The sequence below is a fragment of the Argiope bruennichi genome, chromosome 3 (genome assembly GCF_947563725.1).
Source record: "Argiope bruennichi chromosome 3, qqArgBrue1.1, whole genome shotgun sequence".
Classification (NCBI taxonomy): domain Eukaryota; kingdom Metazoa; phylum Arthropoda; class Arachnida; order Araneae; family Araneidae; genus Argiope; species Argiope bruennichi.
In genome coordinates this window covers 34067797-34094712 of record NC_079153.1, presented here as the reverse complement: position 1 = coordinate 34094712, position 26916 = coordinate 34067797, and the positions used below count along the sequence as shown (strand labels likewise).

The window sequence follows — 26916 nt, the reverse complement described above, 5'->3', positions numbered from 1 at the left end:
TGTAGCACCAAAACGTGACAATCTACGAGTGCGCTTCTAACTTATGAGAAGAAAATAAGCATCTGTTTATGCTGTTTATACAAAGTTTATGAGAAGAAAATTGTATTTTTGTCAATTAAATTATTGCCAATCCTTCACTGTTAATTAATAAGTACCTAAAATTTAGTTTAAATTGGTTTAGTAAATTTCTTTGTTTTTATTTCACTTTATTAAACTATCTTGTTAATTTCTAATAATTAAATTAAGATTAAACCTGATTTATGGTTCTGTATAATATCTGTATGTATTTAATTTTTTAAATGATAAATGAACACAAGACAGAAAAAAAATGGTAATATATGAACTTACATTTTAACTATCATTAAGAGCAACCTTATTATTTTAAAGCTAATTACTGAAGGAGGATTTTTTTTAATTGTCTAGTTTAAGAGACAGCATATTGATTATTTTTATTAGTTATCAAATTTCAAAAGTGTTGAGTTACATATATATGTCTTTAAATTTAGGGAAAGTTCTGAATTGACATTGCACATTTCTTTATTTGAATTATAATTTTACGTTTTTAATGTGGATGTATTTGACTTAGTTTTTGCAAAAAAGTTTAAATGGGAATATTTTTTTATGTGTTTTATTTTTAAATTAAAATTGATTTTCCTTTTTTTAGATTTTTAAATGTTAACACCTATTGTTTTTTTTGTTTTTTTTTTAAGTAAGTTAATTTTAACTGTAGCTGATGTTTTCATTATTTCATTACCCCTGTGTTTCCAAAATACACACACAAAAAAAAATCCTTCATTAAAATTTTAATAATATAAATTTTACTGCGTCATGTCTATGGCTTTATCTGTTAAAAAATATGCATTGTATTTCTTGTTTTTAAATAGTTTTCTAAATTGTAGACTTTAAACGCTAATAAAAATAGTGTTAATTACCATAATAATAGTAATTTACCAGTGTGGATATTGCTTTCTTTTGCCTAATTTGATCTCAAAAATTAGTTTGCTTTTCCAAGCAGCAGAATTTTAAATGAAATAAAAATTTACAATTTTTTTTAAGTATTTTTATTTTATTTCAGGAACTGCACCTCATTCTTTTCCTACTGTATTGGGACCAAATGAATTATGTGTTCCACAAAAAATATGTGTAGGTGATTCTCAAAGTATAACTTTGACAATTCAGAATATGCATATAATGCAGTACTTTTATCATATATCATATATATCTGCTTCTATCAATGAGGAACCAGTTTCCATTGAAATGGCTGGAGTGCATTTTCCTTTTATGTTTCCACGAAGCATGAGCAGTACTACAGATATTCAGGTAACTATTTTAAGCATTTTTTGTTTCTGTTCATTTTTTTGGGGAAAAAAAGTGCATAAATATTCCTTAGGTTTGTGTATGTTTAAAAGCAAATTTAATATTAACCAATGGTAACATCTAATACTGCTGCAGAGTTAAAATATTCTCTACAATTATTTTTTTTAAATCCATTAAATTTTTTTGCCTATTTTTGAAAGACACACACACATATACATATATATAAATTAGAGAATATAAAAACTTTTAATTAATCCTTTAATTGTATGTTAGGGTAATAACTTATAACTTTTTTTAAAATTCTGTAAGGCCAAATGTAATGTTATTCGTCACTTCTTTATATTGTTACAGAACTTCCATCTCTAAGTCCGTAAAGTCAACGGACATTTGTAGTGGGTGTACGGTATACTCAATCAGCAGGTCTTAGTATGACGACTTTATTAACATGAAGAAACAAATACACAGACGAATACATGCAATGCACGGTATCCAACAAGTAGTAATAACAAACTCAGCACACAAAGCAGCCAGACAGAATTCAACAGGAGGAGGGAATCTACATAGTTACACTCTATGGTTTCTTCAAATGCCTGCAATTCTCCACTGTCTTCTCGCTTTAGCTGTATCCAACTGCCGAAACACTACTACACGACTGGCTACTCCACACATGACTCGATGCTGCTTCTATAATAAATATCAGGATTTGTCACACAACTCAATTTACCAATCGTGTGAGCTCCACACAATGCTTGCACTTCACTGGACTGATAAAATTATTCACCATTGACTTGCTACATGACTCTAAACCTTTCAGTAACTCTTTCCACGATTGTCTTCAGCTTAGACTGCCGGCCTTTTATAATTCCTGGAGCTAGGTAGAGAAGGTTCTTGAACAATCAGGCATATCCTGGTTCCTATTTGCTTTATTGCCAAAATTCTGAAAGATTTCAGTATTATCTATTTTGTTGCCAAGCTGTGGGATCACTGATTCGACTACCGATCAGCATCCATCGGAACTCACCATAAAACGGTCTTTCCAATGATTGAACTAACAGTGTTGGGAAGCAACAAATTTGTAACAATAAAATGCATGTATGTATATATACCTATGATATCTCTTATTTAAATTAAACTAATTTTCTATCTTAAATTAGCCCATGTTAACTTCATTCTAAAATGTTCAGTTATTTCCTGATCCAAATCTTACTTTTTATTTAATTACTTCTAACACATGCTTAAAAGTATCACTGACTGATGTTCCCCATGCTCTGAGTGAAGGGATAAGATTCCTTAACATTTATGCATCTTTTTCAAGGATACCTAAGATTGTCTTGCCTAAGGCAACATGTGTCAAAGAAATCTCTATCAGAATCTCATAATAAATGCACGAATGGGAAAAATTCTACCAATATTTCTTTTGTCTTCTGATACGAACATATGCTTTGGTCCTATGTATTTTCTTTTGGCCATGTACCTGCCAAAATTATATTCCTTATTTATAATGGAATCCCTAAATAACGAACAAAACAAAAATTTGATTTATCTAAACGTTTTGCTGTTTTAAACTTTTTTTTATGCTTTATTTATTTTTTTATAATGATCCTTTTACATTCACATGGAGAAAACCATGACCTTTCTTTTTTCTTCCCTTGTGTCTTGTTATAAATCTATTTAACAAAAATAATTGTTTTTCAGGTAGGAACATCTGAAAAACAAGAGGGTATATTAACATTCATAACTAATGCATAGACATTAAATTCTCCTGGTTTAATTCCATTAAAATAAAAAAAATGACAATGTCTTTTGTAGTTTATTTTGATGCTTTCAAATTGCCATTAATTATAACAATCAAATATATCATCAAGTCCTTTCTTTCTTTCCATGAATTAAATCTGTGTGAAAAATTAACTTTTTTCTAAGTAGCAGCAAGTCTGAATAGTTTTTTTTTTTTTTTGTATGCTTAAATATTTATTCATCTCCTTAAAAAGGAAAAGAAATCCATATTTATAGTTTACAATAAAATATGTAAAGTTAATTTGTGTAGTATTTTTTTTTTTTATTCAGTTGAAAATTCAACTTGTTTAACATTTTATTATTTGCAGATCACGCTTAATCCAAAGTATGAAGGGAAGACTGTTGTTGTCTTGCAAATTGTTGCATGTTTTAATCCTTCAGAAATAACTGTAGCTGCAATTGGCAATTCTTCTATGAAAACTAAAATACAGTATGAATCAGTGAGACCTTCCATTTTGATATCTAGCCATGGAAAGGACAATTTAAGCATGGGTTCTGTTATTGCTGGAAGCAAAGTTCTAGAGCAGATATCAATAACCAACAAGTGCAATGCAGTTGTGCCCATATGTTTGAGCTTTTCTAATGTAAGTTAAATATCTTTAGTTGTTTTGTTGTTTGTAATAATTTTTAATTTCCATTTTCTTTTATAAACTATTAAAATCTTAAAATTTAGTTTAATATATCTTGAAAATATTTTCAATTTTAAAATCTGTTTTATCATTTTTTTAAAAATATATAGTAATCTGTTTTATTTGTTTTGGGAAAAAAAAAAAAAAAAAAAAACTGGAGTGGGATTGAATTTTGTAGGATGTATTTTATTGCATCATTTATTGTTCTTAACTTTGCATTCAATAACTGAAAGAAATTTATTTAACTTTTATTTTATGATTCATATATCTAAGAAGTTACTCCATTTTGAATGATATATAAAACAAATAATGATTAAAAAAATTCTGATAATGGTGCAATAAATTGGAAAAAAAATTTAATTCATTTTATAAATTTTTTTATGCTTGTTATGTTTGTACTAGATAAAGAGTGTCAAGCATTCTAATTTTCCTTGGTTGGTCTTTTTTTAAAAGCAGTGCTATACACATAATCTAGAATGAAAATGTCTTTGACTTTAGAACTTTTAAAATTACTATGAATATAAATTTATAAAATCCATACTGTGTTTATAATATATATATAAACTCAATATTGTATGAAACAGTAAAATTAGCACCTAACAAAAAAGATAATTGATAATTCTAATCTTAAAAAATGTGTGTCATAAATATCCATTACTGTATTCACATTCACTTAGAAAATTCCATAATTATTATGAAGTCTAACTCAATTTTTAAAATTAAAGTATTATTAGATATATTCTAACTAAACATAGTAATATTTAAAATGTTTTTATAATTAACATGACTGAATTGTTAAATAGCAATGTTTGATAGAATATTTCATAATATTGATGAATTCAATCGTCCTAATCTTATTTGTACAGTTATATATAATTACTGATTTTTTTTCTTAATACTTTTTTCAAAGTTCTATTATATTTCTTTGCTAAGAATTTTTCTTAAAAATATATATGTTTATGCAATAATGGTAGTTTTCTGTTACTTGTTAAGATCTTTACATAATTATATGCTATTTCTATTTCTTCAATTAACGGAACAATTTTCTACATTACAGGATTATAAAGACAACCGTATTTCTTTTAGAGTAAGTGAAATGAAACTTCAAAACTTATCTACAGCTGCCCAATTGAAGATATTATCTCCGAAAACAATACTTTTTCGATTACCTGTTTCAAATAATGAGGAAACTGCATCTCCTATTCAAATACCAATAATATTTGAAGCTGGTGAGTTAATATTTTTTAAAAATTTTCACACAGAAATCATATAAGAAAATCCATTGCTTTAAGAAATTATTTCATTTTAAATTTTTATCCTTTCAGATATCCAATTTTTTTTTAAACATAAATTTCATTCCTTACCAATGAACTATTAAGGAGATAAATCATGTTTAATGGTGTCTAATCTAAATTATTTTATTACCAAAGAAAATCTCAGAATAAATATAAGTTTTTCATTATAAAGATATGCATGAAGAAATTACAAAATCCAATTTTTTCATTTAAAGATGTAACATTTATGTAAACATTTATTTTCATTTTATTGCATTATTTACATTTATGTAAAAAAATACAATTTGTTATAAACTTTGCAATTCCTTTTTTTAAAAAAAATAAATAATTTCAAGCTTATTTATTCCTTGTGATATTTGATTTTTTTTTTTTCTTTCTTGATTCTATTTGAATAAATGGAATTTTTTTTTATTTCTTATTATTTTTTTAATGAATACCTGATATGTATTTTATTTTCTGCAGGCAGTGATGATTGTCATCTGAATTTTACTTTAACTGCAGCAATTCAAACTGCAACTTTTAGTGAACCTCTAGGATTTTTAAGAATTTCAGCTACTGTAGGAAGAACTGAACTTGTTCTAACTGATGCAACACAGGTAATAATATATATATATATATTTTAAATTTGAATTTATTGTAAGCAACCAATATGCAAAGATAATATGTCAAACAAAACTTGTAATGTTTCTACATGATTATAGTTGATCTGGTAGAAACAAGAATATTTAGCTGAATACCAATTCTAATAATCTTGAATGGAATTGTGGTTATAAAAAAATTGACTATTATAAATAGTGGTTACTTGGAAGTTCTGAACAAAAATTTTAATGGTAGTAATTGGTTGAAAACAATTTTGATAAGAAATATGTCTTTTTATTTAACACCATAAATTAGTACAATTGTTGCATAGTAAATTTTATTATTATAGATGTGAGAGAAACAAAATATGCATCAAAAACATGCATTTACTAAATAATCGCCAAATAAAATATGCATTAAAAATAAGTAACAGAAAAAAAATATGCAGTTGGTGGAAATATTGCACCATATATAATCTGATTTTATTTTTATTCATTATATTTATGATTTGAAACAGTTTTTTAAGATAAAAGTAATAAAAACAGATCACCATAAAAAATATGCAGCACAGTAATTATAATTTTAAAGGCAAATGAGAACATAACAGGTTAACACTAATAATTTTTTTTCCTTGCTGGTTTTCCTCCAACTCTTAATGGATTCAATGGCTATATTTCTCAGAAACCACTGAAACACTCAGGACCTATAAAAAATTCTTTGTAGTTTTAAACAGAAGTAAAAATTTAAATATTTGTCTTATTGCTTAATTATGGATTCTTCTATATTACAGTAAACAAATTATCTTATAGAATGAATTTTGTCTTTTAATCAGAGGTGTTCAAAACAATACCAGAGACTTCAATACTTCCCATAGAAACCTGACGTAAAGTACATTCTTTGACAGAACATCCAATCTTTGCTTTTATTTGAATATCAGAAATTGTTGTGGCTCAATTTGAGAATTTGAATAAACTTTTGTTTTTCATGGATTATATCAATTATTTCTTAGATAGATTATTTATTTTAATTTAAAATTCGTAGAAAAATCATAATTATTGTTATCATTAAAATTTTCAACATATATTTTAGTAGATGTTGTTAGAAAAATAATCTATATTCTCCATTTGGATTTAAAACATAAATGTGGTATTCTATATTATGGTATATAAACTATCAATATCTGAATATTTTCTACATCTTTTGTTCATCAGCTGTTAAAAAAGATTATAGTTTGTATGTTCTGTATTTCAATGAGATTTTATCAAGTTTTAATTAATTTTACTTCATTTTTATCCAATTAATTTTTAAGACATGAATAAAGATAATCTGGTATAAATATTTTAAAATTAGCTTAATAATCTTGTTCTTCTCCCATAGAACCGTTTGCTTTTTTGCTCTGAGGCTGGATCCATTTGCAATCAAAATGTGACAGTCAAAAATCAATGCTCTTTTCCGGTTGTATATGATTTAATGATTGTTGGTGATGATAGTAATTCTTTCTCTGTATCGCCCATGACTCTGAATTTGCAGCCATTGCAGTGCTCTACTGTAACATTAACATTTTCCCCAACATCAACATTGGTTGTTAAAGGGTAAGTGCTTTTAAAAATAGAGAACATTTTTAAAAATTCAAAATGAAGTGTACATATTATTTTCCCTTTTGATGTTTTTTTAATATTCTTCTTTTCAATATATTCAGAGTTCTACAGTCTTTAAATTATATTCAGTTATCTAAATCCCTGCTCACTTCTTTTTTATGTTATAAACATCTCTAAGTAGCAAGAAAAAAACAGTTTTTTGTCATTTGTTTTATTAAATTCATAAAAATTTCCTGCTACAAAACAAAATGCTATTGTCGAATTATAAATTAAAGCTTTTTATTTCTTTGAACATTGATACTCAAAGTTTCCACTATTTAAAAACTAAATTTACTGGTTATTTCATGGTATGTAATAATACTCAACTTTGGTCAGGTTTTTATGAAAACAAAGTTATTAAAATTAATAAAGGGAAAAGAAATCCTGTTCGTAAGAGGGGAATTCATTGAACTGAATTCCTGTGAATCAATTGTCAACTGAATTCATTGTCACTTTGTATAGCTTTGTCTGTCATTTCAATAGAAAAAAAATCTATTTTACTGGTTTTGTTTTGATTTGATAGGGAGAAAAATCAGTTGATTCATATTTTTCTTTAGAAATTCAGAAATGTTTAAAAAATTCATTTTTCCAAAAATGTGGTTGAAGAGAATAATTTAAATTCCATAATTTTTCATCTTTCATTGCTTCTTTTACTATGGCTTCAGTTTGCTCTTTGTATCCATTTGTTAATAAATCAATTTAATGTTTAGGTTCTCCTCCATAACATTTATCATGGAAATCTTAAATCGATTGTCATCTGTATATAAAGTTTATTTGCTTGTCTAGAAAGGCATCCCATCATATAACTCAATACTTTAATGCATGGCACATAAGGTTTATTTTCTTCTTTCTAATAAAAAGGATCTAAATACTTTACTACCTATAACTTTAACCTTGTTTTAATTTTTTCTAATTGTTATTTTACTAAAAAGAGCAACATTTTAATCAACATTTATACTGAAATATTTTAAGTCAATTTAATGATATTCTTAACCTTTTCTTTTAAAAGTTTAACCTTTTAAAACTTTTTCATATAAAGAAAATTATAATTAGATTCAAATCCCTTTATTATGTTTTTAATCCCATTAATAAGTGTAAATTATTTACATGTTTAAAATATAAATGGCATAACATTTTATTTCATATTCAATTCTTTTTTCTTCTTTTTTTTATAGTAATCTTCAAGCAGCTGCTCAGCCCCATGGGAAGGTTTTTTCCTTAATTGAATTAATTGGTTCTAACAAATCAACTGGTGCTGTTCCAAGAGCTTCTAAAAATATTCTTTCTAATCCAGAATCTAAATTATCATCTAAAGAGACTAAACGGATATCTTATAATAGTTCTAATATTATTGAATGTAATAAGAAATATTTATCTTGGGGTGGAGTTGACATTGGAAGCACTGTGTAAGTTGAATTTCTCATAAAATATTCATAAGCTATCTTATAAATTTGTAGAACCGGGCAGCAACTGTTAATCAAAACTGCCAGTTACTGAAATTATTTGAATTCCATCTAAAATAATTTCTCATTTCCTTTTTTAATCCTCTGTTTATCTTTAGAACATGCAGTTTCTTTTTTTATTATATTTCATCATCAAATCTGATGAGAAAAAAATCAAAATGTCATGTAAAAAATTTAAGGCAAATGAAGATATGAATGATAATGATTACATTTTAAGACTTTTAAGCATATTTTGATTTAGCTATGATATAATATTTGATTTTTTTAATTATTAAAATATGATAATGCTTAATTATATTATTTATATAATTCAAAAGCTTTTAAGATCTTAAAAATTTTATTTTGTACATGAAAAATTTATATGTAACGAAACAGACAATGTCAAATTTCAAGCTGCACATACGTTTAAAAAATCTTCAATGTTAAACAAATTATTTCAATTTATTTGTTAAAAGATTTTGTTTGATTGTACAGATTGTTATTATTCCCATGCATTAAATTGGATTTATTTGTAAATATATTGCAGCATCAAGACATTCAATATTAGGAATTCTTCAAATAAAAGTTTGCAAACAAAATTATTTATTAAAGAGAAACCACAAAGTTCATTTAAGGTAAGATCACTTATGTATTAGAAATGTTTTCTTTACCTCTCTGTTGACTGGTTATGTTTTTCTTGTAAAATTATTTATGATTTTAAATTTATATTACATTTAGAAAATTTTAATAGTATAAAGGGGGGGGATTATCTGAAATATACTGCTGAATAATATTGAAATTTTTAACAAAATTGATTTCTAGTTGAATTTGTTTGAATCGATTATTGAATTAACCTTCCATTTAGTCAGTATATTGAAAAATTGTATATTTTCCTGTAATCTCCCTTCTCCCTCCATCAAAATAATATGTTCATTAGAAATATCTTTTTAAAATTTTTATTATAGGAATCCTTCCTCTTTTTTTTGTTTAGCCTGTCTTTAATATCTACTAGAAAATCTATGGCATATTGATAATCAATAGAATAACAACATTCATAAACATTTATCTATTAATTTAATATGATGCATTTATGTATGAATTATATCTTAACTATTCTAATGCAACTGGATATTTATATATATATATATATATAATATAATATTGTATTCTTTCGTTAATGTTTGTTTATGCTTTAAGGTATTAATCATATTGCCTGTGAGAATAAGGATTACTGACTAAACTGAAATAATTCAAAATTTTTTTACTTTCCTGAGAATTGGAAGAAAATTTGTTCTTTTTTCAAATGGTAGTTGCAACAATTATTAATTTTAGTGCTTAAAGCTTATTTTATCCATATTGGTTTCTACTGGATTTTTCAAAGCAGTTTTTAGCATGTTTTTTTTTTTTTTTAATTCAAAATGTATCATAATAACGCAAGATTCATACCTATTTTTTGTATTTGCAAATAAAAATGGTCCCTTACTTTGCTTATTTCAAAAAAAAAAAAAAAAAAAGACGAAGGAAGGGAAGGGAAAAAAAAAAAAAAAAAGAATATTTATTTTTTTAAATTTTGCTTTGTTGGAATATTCTGTAAATAAAAAAAATTCATGATTTAATGAAACAAAATGCTCAAGTGAAACTTTTTTTTTTTGAATAATTATATATTTTGTTAGAAAGAAATGAAAAATCATTGGAGCCAGTTTCATAGAAATGATTATTTTATGACATTTCTTTCTTTAGGATGCAACAAAAGTTATAAAAATGATTTTAAATTAACATGTATTTGGTAGTTGTAGACAGTCTAAAATTATTTATATTTTTGAGTTATTGGCTTAAGTCTACAAACTGATTTACTGCTTAATTTGACATATAAATTATTCCAAAATTAGTAATTTTTTATATTGTATGTTTATTTAATGATTTCTATTCATATCAGAATTTATTTAAAGTTACTTTTTTCTGAAGATGTTTTCTTTATTTTTTTTGTTTTTAAAATTTGATGTTGGGGCTTCTAAATAGAAAAAATAACTATTATTTGCAGTCATAAACATTTTATAATTTTGCGATTCTAGTACTTATGTTATTATTACGCATGTAGTTATTCTATAATTATACATATTTAAAGGAATTTTGATATAAAAAATATTCTTCTCAAAAATTAAAATTGTGAAAAAAATTATATAATTTTAAATATTTTATTTCACATTTATTTGTACAGTTTTTCACAGGAATATGTAGATCTAGTATACAAAATTGCAAATATATCATTTGATAAAATTATTTAATCAGTGGATTTTTTGAAGTTAAATTATTCAAAATTGAGTCTTAGATTCTTAAAATTTGTTTTACTTATAGAACTTTTTTCTTTTTAGATCATTGATGAGAATAATGGCTATACTACTAATTTAATTTTGGGACTTATGTCAAAGGAGCAAAAGTCTATTTCTGTAGCCTTTACGCCATCAAGAATTGCACCCTCCTCAGGTTTCCTAGCAATCAAGCCCATAATTGAAAATGACCGGAAAATTTTTTCGGTATTCTTTACCTAGTTTATTTCTTTGTTATTTAAAAGAAGCTGGCTTTTAAAATCTTATACCTAAATATCTCTTAGATTAAAATATTTTAGCTTATAAATTTTCAATTTTTCTATTTACAGTAATATTTTATGAAAGTTTTTGGCAATTTAGAATCATTTTGTGTCTTCTTTTCTTTAGATGCCGCTTGCTGGTTATGGTGGAACTGGAAAATTAAAAGTCGCTGAAATTTATGAAAAGGAAGGTGTAGGACACTGTTTAGATATCAGTGTATCCAGGGAACGACGAACAGTTTTCAGCAATCTAACTGTTCATAATATTGGAATGCGTCCAGTTTTTGTAAAAGTAATTGTTTCAGCTGGTAAGATACAGTTGTTTGTAATTTCTTAAAAAATTTCTTTTATGTTTTCATCATAATTTATTGTAATTAATTTCTTTATTATCTCACAAGTTAAATGTATGTCCTGTAGCATGTGATTCAGTAATATATATATGTATATATATATATATAAATATATATATATAAACAACTATTAAGTACAGATATACCATATAAGAAAACAGTACAATTTTTATTTTAGAAACAACTTTTAACTTTCAGAAATGAAATATATGTCAAGTCATTTCTATTGTCTTACATTACACTTTATTAGTAGATGAAAAACATATATAAAGAATCGAAAATTCTTTTAATGTAGAGTTTCAGATTGGAATTTGATTCAATTTTAATGCATTCTTGGGGGAAAATATCAATTCCAGTAAAATAACATTTATAAAAGTATCACATTTAAATCTTTTTTTTTTTTTTTTTTTTTGCTGAAAATAAATGGCTAAATCAAATTAGTGTATAGATTAGATTTTTTAAATTTTTTATTTTATTTATCAAGGCAAATATTGTGAAGTTCAAATTTCATTTGATTGTTATGCCATTTATGAATTATTGGTCTTTCTGTTCACCATATATAGTTTCAAAACAATCTTATTTGCACAATCTATTGTCTTTTTCTTTCTTTTTTTTTTTTTTTTTTTTTTTTTTTTTCATGAATTTGTTTCCATTATTTATGAAAACTAGGAATTGTGAAATCAATTTTGTTTCTTTGTGAAATGTATTATTGCATTTTTTTTTGTAACTTTTTAAAAACTAAAATATGAAATTCTTATTTTTACATATAGTTTAATAAATATATTTTAATTAAGTTTTCAAAATGTAACTAAATTTCTGTACTAAATCTTTTCTCTAGATTCCTTACCAAATTTCAGGAATTAGAAGCAACAAGACAGTTTTTTTATAGTATAATCATTTCTAAATATTACTATTCTTTACTCATGACTAACAAATCATTTAAAAAAATTAGAACATGGTGTTGTTCTGCCATCAGTTTTATGTCAATTTTACCAAATTTTATGATGGTAATCGTCCTGGAATGCTTAGCTCTAAAAGGCTGAAAATAAAATGTTCTTAATATTCTGCTAACTGTGGTACGTTAGTGCATGAATAAATTTGCATTTTCCATATCAGTCATATTTAATCTTATTTGTTATGGGATATATACAAGACTCAAATACAGAATATTTAGTCATGCTGTGCTATGCTTTGACAAAATTATTTTCAGAAATGATGTATCTATTCATATTGACTTATAGTTTGTTCGAAAAGATGAGATTTTAAAAATTTTTAATTTTATAAAAAAATGTCTTAATTTTTTTGTTAATGATAGTTTGCATTATCATTTTTATTTTTTGGTTTTAAATTGAAACACATTGTGCAAATACAAAAAAATAAATATTAAAATTTGAAAAATAATTTTTAAAAATTTCAGTACAAACTGTGCATTATTATAAAACAAAAATCTTATGCTTAGAACATACAAAGATCTATGTTTGCATGTATATAGAAAGGTACTTAATTTTTTTGACTGAGTTACTTAAAAAGTACGTAATTTTTGCAGCAATTCCTTACCATGCACCGAGATAACTAAAAAAGCATGATTTGTCTCATTTACCAAATTGTGGGATTTCAGATCAGAATAATTTGATTCTTATAAAAAATATAAAAAATTGAATCAAAATTTTGTTTGGGTTTATTAAATGAGTGGAAAATTTTTTTTCTCGATTCTTTATATTCTAATTCTAAACCATCTGTTTACTTTCTTAGATATATTTCAGTAAGGAACATAGAACAAAGTTAAACATTGAACATTCATTTAGATAAAACAATGAAACATTCTTCACTTTTTTTCAGGTAATTCTAATAAAGAACAAATTGTCATCAATCCAAGTGAATTTATTCTTTTAGAAGATGACTGTAAGGTTCGTAATAAATTTTAATGGTTATGTTTAATTATATAATTAGTTATTATCCAGCATGCTATTTTTTTAATCTATTGCAGGATTAAAATAATATAGAAGGTTTACTAATTAAACTGATTAAGAATGATAATGAATAATATAAAAATGTATTTAGATTTTAAAATTGCCTTGGGTATGAGTATGTATGAATATAAGCAATGAAATTTTTCATTGCTTATATTGAATGAAAAGATCAAAGCTTTGAGCAAGCCGAAGATTTTCGAACCATATTATAGAAATGGTATTTAAATTTCAATAACAGAGTTTTGAAAGATTTTGTTAACACTTTCATGGAAATCATTTGTTAAAATAATATAAAGTGAACCAAAACATACTAAGAAAAAGAAAAAAAAAAAGTAGTGGCTATTCTTTTTTAAGAATTATTGATCGATTAGTTATTGGAACAAATCTGTTTAATTAATATAAAAATTCAATTTTGTTAAATTCCTTATTGTGATAGAAAGATCCTAGTATCCATTATGAAGGAAGGTCAGCAATTTTAATTGCTCATTGCACTTTGTACCTGTTGGATCAGTTTAATGATTTTTTTTGATTATTTCTTGCAAGAAAAGGGTCATATCAATCTTGAACTATTCTGTGATCCAAAGAATGCCGTCTTCAATCAACATTTTGCGCTTTATAATCAACTAAAGTTTTTGAAAATGATAAATAAGATTGAGTTTTTTAAAACAATTATATAATTATAAAAAATAGCTCTTCCAAATAGTATCTTTGACCTAGCATTTATATCCACATTAATTGTTTCTTGGTCAACATTCAAAAGAAAACTGTGTAATTAATAATTTTCTGCTATTTTTACTTATAAAAGTAGTGAAAATAATAATAAGAAAAAAAGGAAATGTAAATTCGGAGATTTGAATTTTTTTTTCAATGGTTAATTTGAAAGACAATAAAGTTAATTGAAAATGTTCGATTTTGTCAATATACTATTAATCTGTATAGTTAATCGAAACACAAATTTGCTATTCCAATAGAAATATTTCATTATGTTGTATGTAAGAATCTAATAACTACATTATAGCTATTTGCATTGACAAGAAATTCACAAAAGTGAATGCCAAAATGGTCCACTGCTGCGAAGCTTCCTATAATGTTCTATGCCTTTGAGAAATTGGAAAAAGATTTTTATTTTATTAAGAAAAAAATCTCCCGAACTAATTAATTTTCTACCTAGGATTTCTAATAGTTTTTTGAAGAGAATACAACAGTGAAAAATTGTGCTGTGGCAAATAATCTTAGAAGAGGTGTTATGATCATTCATTTTTATTGCTACCATAATTGCCTATCATTGCGTTGTTGGTGATTTTTTGATAAAAGTGTCTGTGACGCATGTGGTACATATTTGTAATGTGAGCGGTTAAACTTGCATCTTTTAAACACGAGTGGGCCATTTTAGTGCAGAAGTGATTAGGGATATTTTTCAATCCAGTTTCATTTTATAAAATATTATTTTTTTTATTTATTTAATATTGTTTATTTTTATATTTCATTTATCTTTATGAGTTATTGCCTTGTGATATATTTTCTATATTTTGATTTACATCTATATGTAATTTCTAATTTTAATTTTTCAGACTTTAATTATATCTTGCACTATAGAAAATTTTTCCATGCTTAATGCAACCGATTTTGGCTTTATAACATTACTGTATGGGGATGAAATTATACGGCAGCAGTTGAGAAGGTAAAATTTTGAATTAACAATTTCTTATTCATTATACTTTTTAATGAATCTAATTTCAGTATAAAAATAAATCTCATTATATGCTGTTTTTAAATGTTTATGCAAATATTACACTTATTGAATAAATTCAATTTCATACATCATTTTGTTTATTTATATTTATTTAATCTTTATTTAATTTAGATCTGTGGGTGAAAATTCTGCAAATTCACACTCTCTGTATCATGGTGTAAATTTTGATGTTCCTTTTGTTGGTGAAGAGCGAGTTCCTTATGGTTTGTATCATTCAAATTGAACTATTTTTTCATCAAAAATAACTTGATTGATTCTATTTCATGTGTTTTTAGAGCTAATTTAATACAGATTAAATGATCAAAATATTAGGAACACACTGTTATGAAATAATTGAACCTTCTCTAGCTTTGAGGATAGCACATATTCTTTTATTCTATAATCTGTTATAATTGTTGTGAAATATTAGCCATATGTCGACAAAATACCCTCTCTTAATTCCCTCAGATTGGATGATGGTGTTTCAGGGCTGTAAATAGTTCTGTCCCTTTCATTCCATAAATGCATTATGCATGGACCCTGCCTGCAGCGTAATGGAGAAGAAATGAAGCCTGTAGACTATACAACATTTTTCTGCTTATCAAATTTTCGATGCTGTCACACAAAAGCCACTTTTTTTTTCTTTCAATTTTGTAGCAAAAATTAAAAGATCTCTTGTTGTTTGCTAACTATTAAAACCAATATGTTATTACCTTATGGAGAAAGTAGGTAAACACAGTGTGAGGATCTTTTTTTGGATTGTGCTGCTATTTAATGTATCACAATTCTTCAGCATGCAGTGTGGTATTTTTGCCCATTTGGCTCTTCTAAATGAAAGAAGCAATCAGCTCTCTGTTTCCACTTATTCAAAGGTGTTTTTTTGTTGCTATTTTTAATTGATATTCCTTGAAGACACTTCTGTGATATAAGTAAACCTCAAAAAGATTAGCAATTTGAAGGTAACTGAACCAGCTTTTCTGATAGCCACTAAAATTTGTCCATGATGGGCTCATGATTCTAGCAATACAAAGCATTTTAATGGAGAATTTGGCTTAAAATATATCTGCATGTGCTTCTAAAACAAAATTCTTGACATACAAATTATTATAATTCTTATAATAATATAAGAGGCATTTGAGATATTGAAGCATTTCTAAGTGGTTTTTGCATTTTTAAATATTTAATTCTATTGCTTAATTGCAGGTTTAAAACTAAACATTTAGGAATGCAGTGTGCAAGTCAGACACATCATTGTATGCTAAGGGGTTAAGGGACATCAATGTTACGTAGATAAATACTTTCCTTTTGGCTACTTTTCTTTTGATATAATATTACAGTACATTTTTATTTACATTTATATTTATTTAATTATAAAAATATAAACCAGAAAATAAATGTTTTACTTTAAGCCAAAAATAAAATTTCAAGATAGATTTAAAATGCTTAAAGTTCCTTTATTATTATTTAGATTCCAAGTTAATTTAGTTGCAAATTTTAGGTTTATTTATTACTTGCTCAATTATATCCTTTCTCATTCTAGAAATGTGATTATGTAGGGGAAAAAAGAGCACAGCCTTATACTGACAGCTTTGATTCAAAAGAATTAATGTATTTTTATTATAAACTAACTGTGTGTGTTTTTAAAATACATATCTAAAAATTCTGTATTCTATATCTAGGATACTTTTAATTTTGTGTACCTTTGTTTTTCAATGAATACATGTCCATCATAACTTATGTGGATATTATATGTTCTTGGATGAATTTCATAATTAAGGTTTTTACTTTATATTGCAATTATTTAATATTTCCAGGTACGGATTTCAATTTAAAAAAAACAACTAATTATTGAAATTGCTTATTATATTATGATAACCATTTTCTCAATACTTAATAGGAAGGAAGGAATGAGGTTTGTTTTCCGGCGTATGCTCCTGAACGGATTCTTAGCTTGTGCCAGGTTCACAAAAATCAAAACTCGAATATCACAAAAAAATTTTTAAAATCTGTCAGAAGCCACAAAGAAAGCCAACATAGCCTTCACTTTATCACGACCCTGAATGGAGAAATCACAAATCCAGTCAAAAGAGAGTGGGACACAACCCAACTTAGCACGGAGAGAATTTCTCGCTGTCTCATATCTACTGCAAGAAAGAAAAAAATGTTCACAAGTTTCAGGAATCTGGCAATTGGCACAATTTGGTGATTCAATGAGCCTACATTTATGAAGAACTGCATTTACTGGAAGAGTCCTAGATATTAATCGTAAAATTAAAACCTCATTACGTTTAGATAAATTGAGTTTTTTAAGATTGAAAGCATCAAGCCATTTGTATTTTTCATAGTATTTAGAATTTTCCCATTCTAAATCTTGTTTATGTCGTACGATTTTAGTGTATACCGAACAAGTGTCTTCGGGCGAGATCCAGTCACAAATATTAGAAGAAGTTAAAGCTTGCTTAGCTAAATCATCAGCCCGTTCATTTTCTGCAATTCCCACTTGGGCAGGAGTGTATATCAGTTCTAATGAGGAACATGTCTTTAAGGCATCAAATATAACGCAGGCCACAAAAAGGGCACTTTTGGGAGAATGGAAGTTTAGGCATCTCAGGGCTGTCAAATTATATAAACTGTCAGTCAATAAAATATAATCTTTATGTTCTTTGACAAAGCTCATTATAGCCAGAACTATGGCAAAACCCTCCCCTGAAAACACAGAGTTAATGTTGTGAACCATTCCCTTAATGACTTCCTTCGAGGAGCAGTTTATAGCCGCCACCGCAGTAGAATTCTCATTCTTGGATGCGTCTGTGGCCAGGATAATTTGATTTGGGGGTAGCTGTGATTTGAACTCGGCGAACAAACGTTTAATTGTAGTCGAATCCAAGCTCCTTTGTTGGAAGCCCAAGTCATGGGTTTTGATGGTAAAGTGCTCACAATCATCCCAACTAACCGGGACCATAATCGGGATTATTTGGTCCAGGGACAGGTTTTTTTGATGGCAATATTCTTCTAAAGTGCCTGCGCAGGGAAGTCTTTGGAAAATGCGGTTAGAGATTACAGACTTCACCTCGGAAATTGATCTCGAAACTTCTGTGTATTCGCGGGCTGAGAACTGATTAACAAAGAATAACACGTTTTTCTTTTCAAACCTAAGTCTCATATTTATTTCATTTGATATTTTAAATAAAATTGGGATAGGTGTCCACCGTGGGAGTCCAAGAGCAAAACGAAGGATGTTGTTTCGTATCGTTTGTAAAGCTGCAAAGCCAGCTTTATTCGTCATGCCAACCGTATGTGCTCCAAATTCCATGGGTTGTGTGATGCGCGCATTGCATATATTTATCAAATTAGATGTGTTTGCACCCCATCTGGGAGCGGCCAAACTTTTGATCACATTTAACTTTTTAAAGGCTTTAGTACTGATCTGGTCGATATGTGAACGGAAAGACAAGGTTGAAGCAAACTGAATGCCTAGATAGCGAACATTATTGGACCAAGGGATACTACAGCCGCGAAAAAGGATTACAAACCCCACTGGCGATTTACGAGATGAGAGGTTTATAATATTACTTTTCTGGGGAGCAATATCCATATGCCATTCGTCGCACCAGCTTTCCAGTTTAGTAACACAGAACCGCATCTTATTTTTGATCGTTTCGATATTGTTTTCTTCAACTAATATAAAAATGTCAACTGCATATATAAAGCAAAAAACATCATTGGGTAAAATGCTATATATGTCATTCATAAAAATTGTGAAGAGCAACGGGGAAAGAAGACTTCCTTGCGGAACGCCCCTTTCGTGCTTAAAAAGTGAGGAAGACACTCCTCTCCATGAAACAAATGCTTTCCTTTCATGTAAGAATTGTGAGATCCACAGGGCAATATTACCCTTAATCCCCGATTGTAAAATTTTAAGCGTCAAGCCGTCATGCCATACGTTGTCATACGCAGACTTTAGATCAAAAGACATACCATACACAAGTTTCTTATTAGCTCTGGCTGTTAAAATTTTATTGAGTAGGGCTGCAGAGAGGCTGTCACAGCCTTTGTACGGGAGGAAACCAGCATGAAAAGGAGAGAAAAATCTTTTTTCCAAATAATACCGCAAAAGCCTGTCCAGAATAATCCGTTCAAAAATCTTTCCCAATACTGATGTTAACGCAATGGGTCTGTAGGATGTGATCTCTGCTGCATTTTTCTTGGGTTTTAAAATAGGAATAATCTTCGCTATTCTCCAGCTTTCTGGAACAATCGTGTTCGCCCATAAGTTATTGAATAAGTCGAGAATTTTAAATTTATTTTCATCGGAAAGACAAGACAACATTTTCTTATTTATTTTGTCCATGCCAGGGGATTTGTTTTTCGTTCTTTTTAATGCGTTTTGAAATTCCCTATAGGAAAACGGACGGTTCAAACTCATTTCATCATAATTTTCTGGATCATCTACTGAGAAATCTAAAGGAATACGCACATTTGGTGCTCTCTTAATTAAGTTAGCTGCATTTGCATCGGCGCTATCAGAGTAGTACCCGAAGAGAGAACAAGATTGGATTCACAGGGAGACTCATCTTTGTTTAGTAGGGCTTTAACGATGCTAAAAGCCTGATGGGAAGAAGCTACCTCCTGACAAGTTTTCTCCCAAAAGCTGCGTTTTTTACACTTTTACATATTTTCTGAGAGCTGCCGCCATTTCTTTATATGCATTCCAGTTTAAGATGGAGGGATATGATTTCGCCTTTCTTAACAATTTCCTTTTGAGGGCCTTAAGGTAGTTACATCTAGCGTCCCACCAAGGACAGTGCGAGTGTATTGATTTAGAAAACGAGTACGATGATGAGTTTGCGCTTACCTGGAAGATATTAGTAAGTCTATCAAGGGAAGAGACATCCCCATTACCTTGAAGAAGAGCATTGACCTTCTTTGAGAATTGGCCCCAATTGATGTATTTTCGAGTATAGAGAGACTTTGCATCTAAATTGCAAAAGGAAATAAAAATGGGACAGTGATCGCTGTCATACATATCATGCGAGATCTCAATATTAATCTTATTGATTATATCTGCGGAGCAGATGGACAAATCTAATAACGAAGGGGCTTGAGTCCCCTGGTATCTGGTATATTGTTTCGTGTTAAGCAAGCACATATGTTTTGTGCTAATCCAATCCAGAACCCGGTTTGCATCGGAAGATAAATGATCTCTCCCAAGTGCTGGATGGTGTATATTAAAATCCCCCAGTAAAACGAAAGGAGAAGAGATTTGCGAGTACAAGGATTCCAACCAGTTGTCATCAAATTTACCTCCAGGAGAGTAAAGATTGATAACCGTTAGTGAGAATTCAGAATTTGGACCCATCCATATTTTAACCGCTAAGACCTCCACTGTTGATGGAGGAAGTGAGTGTGACAAAATCTGGGCAGGGATATTCTGTTCTACTGCAATTAACAGTCCACCTCTAATAGAATTTTGTCTTTCAGCTCGAAAGATTTTTTTGTTTTTAAGAGAAAAAGATGCAGACTCGTTGAGCCATGTTTCCTGCAAAATTAAACACTGGGCCGCCGAAAAGGGGGGGGGCCTGCAGCCAAGGGATCTTATTTTTGATCCCCCTAACATTCCACTGAATACACCTCATGGAAATATATAAATAAAAAAAATTAATAAAAATTATAATAAAAAGTAAAAACTTTTAATTTTTTCCCTTTTTTTAATTATCTGATACCCGAGAAATCCTCCGCAACACTGAAATGATTTATTTCAGCAAGGGACCGTTGATCGTGCACAACGCCTGGGCTCAGAACGTGACTATATTCAAGATTGGATTCCAGAAGGGCAATTTTAGATTGTAGCGAGTCGATCGTTGCCCTTTGAGTCTCGATTTGTTTCCGGAGAGTAATATTCTCTTCAACTTGTTTCTCTAAATTTTCCTGAGTCTCCCCAATACGTGCAATGCACTGTCTGTTGACTTCTTGGAGTTTTACGAGTTCATTCCCTTGGGGTAGTAGAGCAGAAATTAGTTTTGTTAAGTCCTGTAAAGCCGAGTAGAGGTCCGTTATTTGTTTTTTGGGGATTTCGGTACACTGGACCGGCGGATCGCCCTTAACCTTTTGTGCAAAAGATTGCGATTTCGCTATCCTCCTTGCTTCCTGAAATGATATGTCTTTTTCTCTGACCAGGTTTATAATCTCTTTTTCTAGATTGTAAAAACTACACTTTTTGTCGAGAGCATCGTGAGCCTCTTCGCATCTAAAACATTTAGTGGGTAACTTACAATCCTCGGCATGTGAGCCCCCACAATTTTTACACCTCTTATCTTGTTGACACCGGAGCTGTGTATGACCGAATTTTAAGCATTTATAACAAACCTTAGGATTTTCAATGAATTTAGACACTTTGAAGATAAGTCTGCCGATCTTTATTTCAGATCGATTTGTTTTCCCAATTTCTTCAATAAGAACAATTGGGATAGGTCCTGCCGTCCCCTTCTTTTTAAATCTAACTATTTTTGTTGCGATAATATCCTGTGAAGATAGTTCTTCATTAATTTCCACTATGCTGTAATCCGTGTCAACATCACGGATGATGTATTTTGTTACAATATTCGTGTCAATGATACGAATCCTTGCTTCCGGAACATTCTTTACAAAATCAGTTACTTTCTCCACTGAGCTTAAGTGCCGAGTAACTAGAACCAATTTTTTGTATTTGTTTAGGGAAAGGGTGTCTTCTTTGTGGGTAAGTGGTCCGAACGTGGCATTGATTGTTGTGGGTTTAATCCATGGCGACGGACCATTATTACTATCAATGCACAATTTTATTTTGGGGCAACCCCTTTGAATTGCAATGTTGGCTTTCTCATACTCCGAGAACTCATTTGTAAGTATATAATTTATCTTCCTATCCTTATATTTCCCCTCAGACTCAAAGTCTTCTGGTTTCTTCTTCGTCATTACTGACGAAGAATCTAATAAGATGCAGCCAGAATCAAAACTAGCAGAAACCGAAACAATTAAAAGGAAAAACTAGAAAAATCCTACCTTGATTTTCCAGAATCCAGTGCCAGCCACCTTGACACCCCAAAAATAAAGAGAAAAACTTCAACTGAAGTCAACTCAAAAACTGAAAAGCAAGCTAGGGAAACACCCCCAACAGAAACACCATTTGGATTTGTTTAGAGAAAGCAAAAACTGCGAACAAACCAATGGCAAAAACAAACACTCGAACAAGCACAGCCTTCACTTCTAGCTGCCTTCCTTCCACGCACCAAAAATTAATACAGAAAGGAGAGCCGGAAAAACACAACCTTCTACCTTCCTTCCAAAAACCCCTTTCCTTAATACAATTGGATTTTGTAAAACTATAAACTCAATTTATTATTTGATTCTCAAAATCTTACCACTTATTGCATTTGTTCAAAAATAGGACGTAATTGAAAAATAAGTTTTACCATGCTCGGATACATGCATTATAAATCTTATTTCTAAAATAAATCCTAGATAAGATCATCAGGTGAATAACTAATCAATGTGCAGATACAAAATGCATGCATGTATGTTTGATAAATAATGAACATAGCTGAGATTAGAATCTTCAGTATTTCATAGATTTAAAAAGAATATTTATCAAGTAAGACAAAAACCAATTCCACTGAATATAATAAAGGAAATGGGGAGGATACCTAGGATAAGAAATCAATGTTTCAAAAATAGAAGTTGAATCTGCAATTCATCTAAAAATGGCAATCGGATTATGATTTAATTTTCAAGTAGATGAGAGAAATGCTGTTGGAATAAATGTGGGTCAGATCGAGAACAATTATTTCTTGATTTGGGAGACATTGAGGATTTCCTGTTAACATTAGTGCAAGGAGTATGATGTTGTTTGCAAGGCTATTATTTAAGCATTTTACACTTGCAATGGTATCACATTTCATATTGCCTAAAGAATTCTTTGCACTTTTGGATGAATGGCTTCTTACAATGATATGAATTGTAATTCTTTTATATTATACACACAATTAGAACGTAAATTGTGCATGGAAAAATTTAACTCCACTAAAAGAGAGCTCAAATGCATCTTTTAATGTGAAAAATATTTTAAAACTGGATCATATTTTTAGAAATAACAATTAAAATTTTCATTAGCTTCCTGTTGATGCTATCATAATATTTTTGGTGATGTGGGTTGGGATGGATAATTTGACACGACCCCATTTAAATGGTTGAATTTAAAGGGTTCGCAAATCAAAAAATTTTTTAGTTAAAATGTTTAAATTTCTAAAATCTCCCCCACGGCATTTTCTTCTTCTTCTTTCCCCCTCCCACATGTTTGATTTTTTAGGAAAAAAATTAAGTTTTGTTTTGCTATTGCTAATGAAGTATATTAAATATTTTACCGAAGTTTTTCTTTTTCTACAGATTCTACATATATAAGCAAAATAAATATATCCTCGCTGTTTTCTTCTTCTATTAAAAAATATCTTATTCATTTGAATATTGTTGAACAAGATGCAAGTTGCTCTCAGGTGACTTTTGGTGCATTGTCTTTGCTGGACAATACCTGTACTAGTACCATAGGAAATTCTACTATGTTTAGGTGAGATATACTAAAAATTTTTTAGATTAACAAAAATTTTATTGATATTTATTTCTGTTTTTCAAATTTAATTGATATGCTAATGTATTGAATTTTGATAATAGGAAATATATAGTATGCATTATTATGTGAATGTTAAATATTAGTAAAATATGGATAGAGAGAAGATAATACATATATATCTTTTCATCTGTGGTGAATAGCGTATAAGCCAGTTAACAACTATGCTACACAAGCATATGCTTTTGTATCCTGGTTATGCTACTGGACTGCGAACCACAAGGTCCCAGGTTCTATCCTCGCACATCTCAAACCCCTAAACATCTCTCTCTCTCTCTCTCGCACACACACACATGATGCCCCATTTAATTTGCCCCATCAAATTTTATTGACTCCTATTTTAAAAATGCAATAAATAAATGGGCTAGATGACATAATTGCCATATTCAACTTAAATAAATGAAAGCTCTTATTAATCTAAAAATACTCAATTAAAAATCATCGAATTTGTTGTTGATTGTCGAAAGATTGGCTATTCTTTACTGGAAAATACAAATTAGATTCACTGACTTAAGACTAATTAAGTGTTTCAAATAATATTGCTAGATTTGCTTTGTATGAAAATCCAAGTAAATTGCATTTTCATAAAAATCTGACTTATAAGATTTTGAATGACAATATATATATTATTGTCTTTATATACTTCTTCAGAACTTGTTCGAGATGAAAGAGGGCTTAAAGATAAATTGAGTGCTAATGGATTTGTATTTGTGCCTTTTTACATTAGACAAGGTTGATCTCGCAAATACTTGGTGTAAATTTTTGTTACAACATAGGATTATTTAATAGGTCTTATGCAACCACAATGTTTCAAACATATTATATTACATACTTTACCAATATATGAAAGTTCTTGTAAATTCCAAACACTGTTTCATCAAGACTTTTCAGGAAATATAGAATTACCCTTCCTGAAAAAGTTTTAGTTTGAGTATTACATATCCAACAAATGTACAAACAGATGAAAATTATTATTATTGTTTTTACAATAACTAGTATCATATTGAAACAAAATGCTAAAAATTTATATTGACTTAATACCTTGAATTCAAGCAAAATGAATTGAACAAACAAAATAACATTTATTAAGCTTGTGAATTTTTTTTAATTTGGATTTTTCATTTAATTTGTGTGTATGTGTGTGCAATATAGTTATAAATTAAATATATATTAATAAATTATATATTTAACTTGAGATTATTTCTTAACAGGAGAGTAACTGCTGGCCCTGGATGTACTTATTCTCCTCCTGTAAAGGATTTCACTGTATATACGTTAAATCGTTTATCAATGCTTAATTCTCCAACCCTCAATTCCAATAAATGTTCATTGTTTGCACCAAAAGTTGATGAAAATGTTGCTGAGAAGGAAGATTCTTCAAGGTTTTGGACTGTAAAACCAGAGTTGTTGACTATAGACTCAGCCAGTAAAGATAACCGAATATTGCTAATTAATCTTTCAAATCAGGATTTGAAGTATGTTATGATTTTTTTCTTTTAATCTTTTTTCTTTATTATTGCATTACATTTTGTAATCTGGTAATGCATTTTTGTTTTGTTATAGATTTAAAATAGAAAGTGCAATTGATGTAATATCCGTTTCACCTGTGAGTGGAATAGTTTCTGCTAAGTAAGCTATTCCTTTATTTGTTTGATTAGTATTTGTTTTAACTTTTTTATAGTTGACTGCTTTCAAATTTTATGCAAAAAATAAATAAAAAGAATAATAAAAATTGTTTAATATAGAAAAAGAGAACATATGTAGAAACTGATACCTCTTGGCTCGTAATTTTTCTGACTATGAATATGAAAGAATATGACTTTGTATGTCTTCAGTTAATAACATTATAAAAAGAAATAATTTTAGTATTTATCTCTTTTAAATTTTGGAAAAATTTGAAATGAGTTTGATTAATGGTTTGAGATTATTCCAGTTTTGATAATGAATTTATTGATGAAAATTTCTTATAGACTTTCAAAGTTAATATGAGAATTTTAGCTTATTACTAATTTTTCAAAATTTTATTTATGCATAAGCATGGTTTCTCTTATTTTAATTTATAGCTTTATTTCTTTCATTTATTTTGATAAGATTACTATTGCTATAAACATTCAACATATTTATTCCCATTCTGATAAATTATTGTGTATCCAGTCTGTCAAATTAATAAGTGAACTAAATGCTTTGGGTGGTCTTGAGATGATATTTCCCTTTGTGAAATTTTCTGTTTTGGTTTTTTCATTGCCAATTGTGATGGAATATCAACAATTGGCAATGAAGAATACATCAGGATTTTTTTTGGGGGGGGGCATAGAGCTCACTCTTGTTTGATAATAGAGCTGGATAATCTGATCAAAGATTCAATGCAGAAATTTTAGTGAAAAAGCTCATTGGAAATCTGTGAAATGTGAAGGAATGCATATGGTGACAGCATATTGGAGAAAATAGTTCTTTTTTAGTAAGTCAAGTATTTCAATGAGTGCCATAAAAACAAAGACCAGACCAACTTTTGATCTTGTGTTGATGAAAACACTAAATGTGTATTTTTCCTTGTGATTTCTAATTATCTATTCATCATCTGGTGTTTAATGATAAATTATACTTAGGAAAATTGTTTGTATACATGATTTTGATAAATCATTTGAGATAGACCTAATTGTATGCAAACTTTCAAATGATCAGAACTGGTTTGGCTTCATTGCTTTCTTATGATAGATCTTCACTCCTTCCCCTAACCTTCCCCCAGAGACATTGTTGTTTGTTTGTTGGTTGGTTTCTGAAATGTATATATATATAAAAAATAATAAGAATGTCTTCTGGGAGCAGTAAAACAAGGCAGCTAAAGAGCCTCATATTTTGAATTATATAAACTGAGAAAAGGTGGATATATTGTTGTAATACAGAGTATTTTTAAAGGAAAGAGGCTGA

General features: G+C 28.5%; 1 protein-coding gene across 2 annotated transcripts in view; it reads left to right on the top strand.

The window, feature by feature from the left end:
* LOC129963984 (centrosomal protein of 192 kDa-like) overlaps window positions 1–26916 on the top strand; it is a 63188-nt gene that overhangs the window by 27637 nt on the left and 8635 nt on the right. For both annotated transcript variants that reach the window (XM_056078626.1, XM_056078627.1), the window contains exons 15-29: window positions 1076–1320; window positions 3420–3695; window positions 4798–4969; window positions 5498–5631; window positions 6992–7206; window positions 8427–8657; window positions 9241–9328; window positions 11066–11227; window positions 11408–11588; window positions 13470–13537; window positions 15172–15281; window positions 15465–15556; window positions 23751–23928; window positions 25200–25463; window positions 25552–25617. In XM_056078626.1, the coding sequence (XP_055934601.1) occupies window positions 1076–1320; window positions 3420–3695; window positions 4798–4969; window positions 5498–5631; window positions 6992–7206; window positions 8427–8657; window positions 9241–9328; window positions 11066–11227; window positions 11408–11588; window positions 13470–13537; window positions 15172–15281; window positions 15465–15556; window positions 23751–23928; window positions 25200–25463; window positions 25552–25617 (2482 nt within the window). The remainder of the gene's footprint in view (window positions 1–1075; window positions 1321–3419; window positions 3696–4797; window positions 4970–5497; window positions 5632–6991; window positions 7207–8426; window positions 8658–9240; window positions 9329–11065; window positions 11228–11407; window positions 11589–13469; window positions 13538–15171; window positions 15282–15464; window positions 15557–23750; window positions 23929–25199; window positions 25464–25551; window positions 25618–26916) is intronic.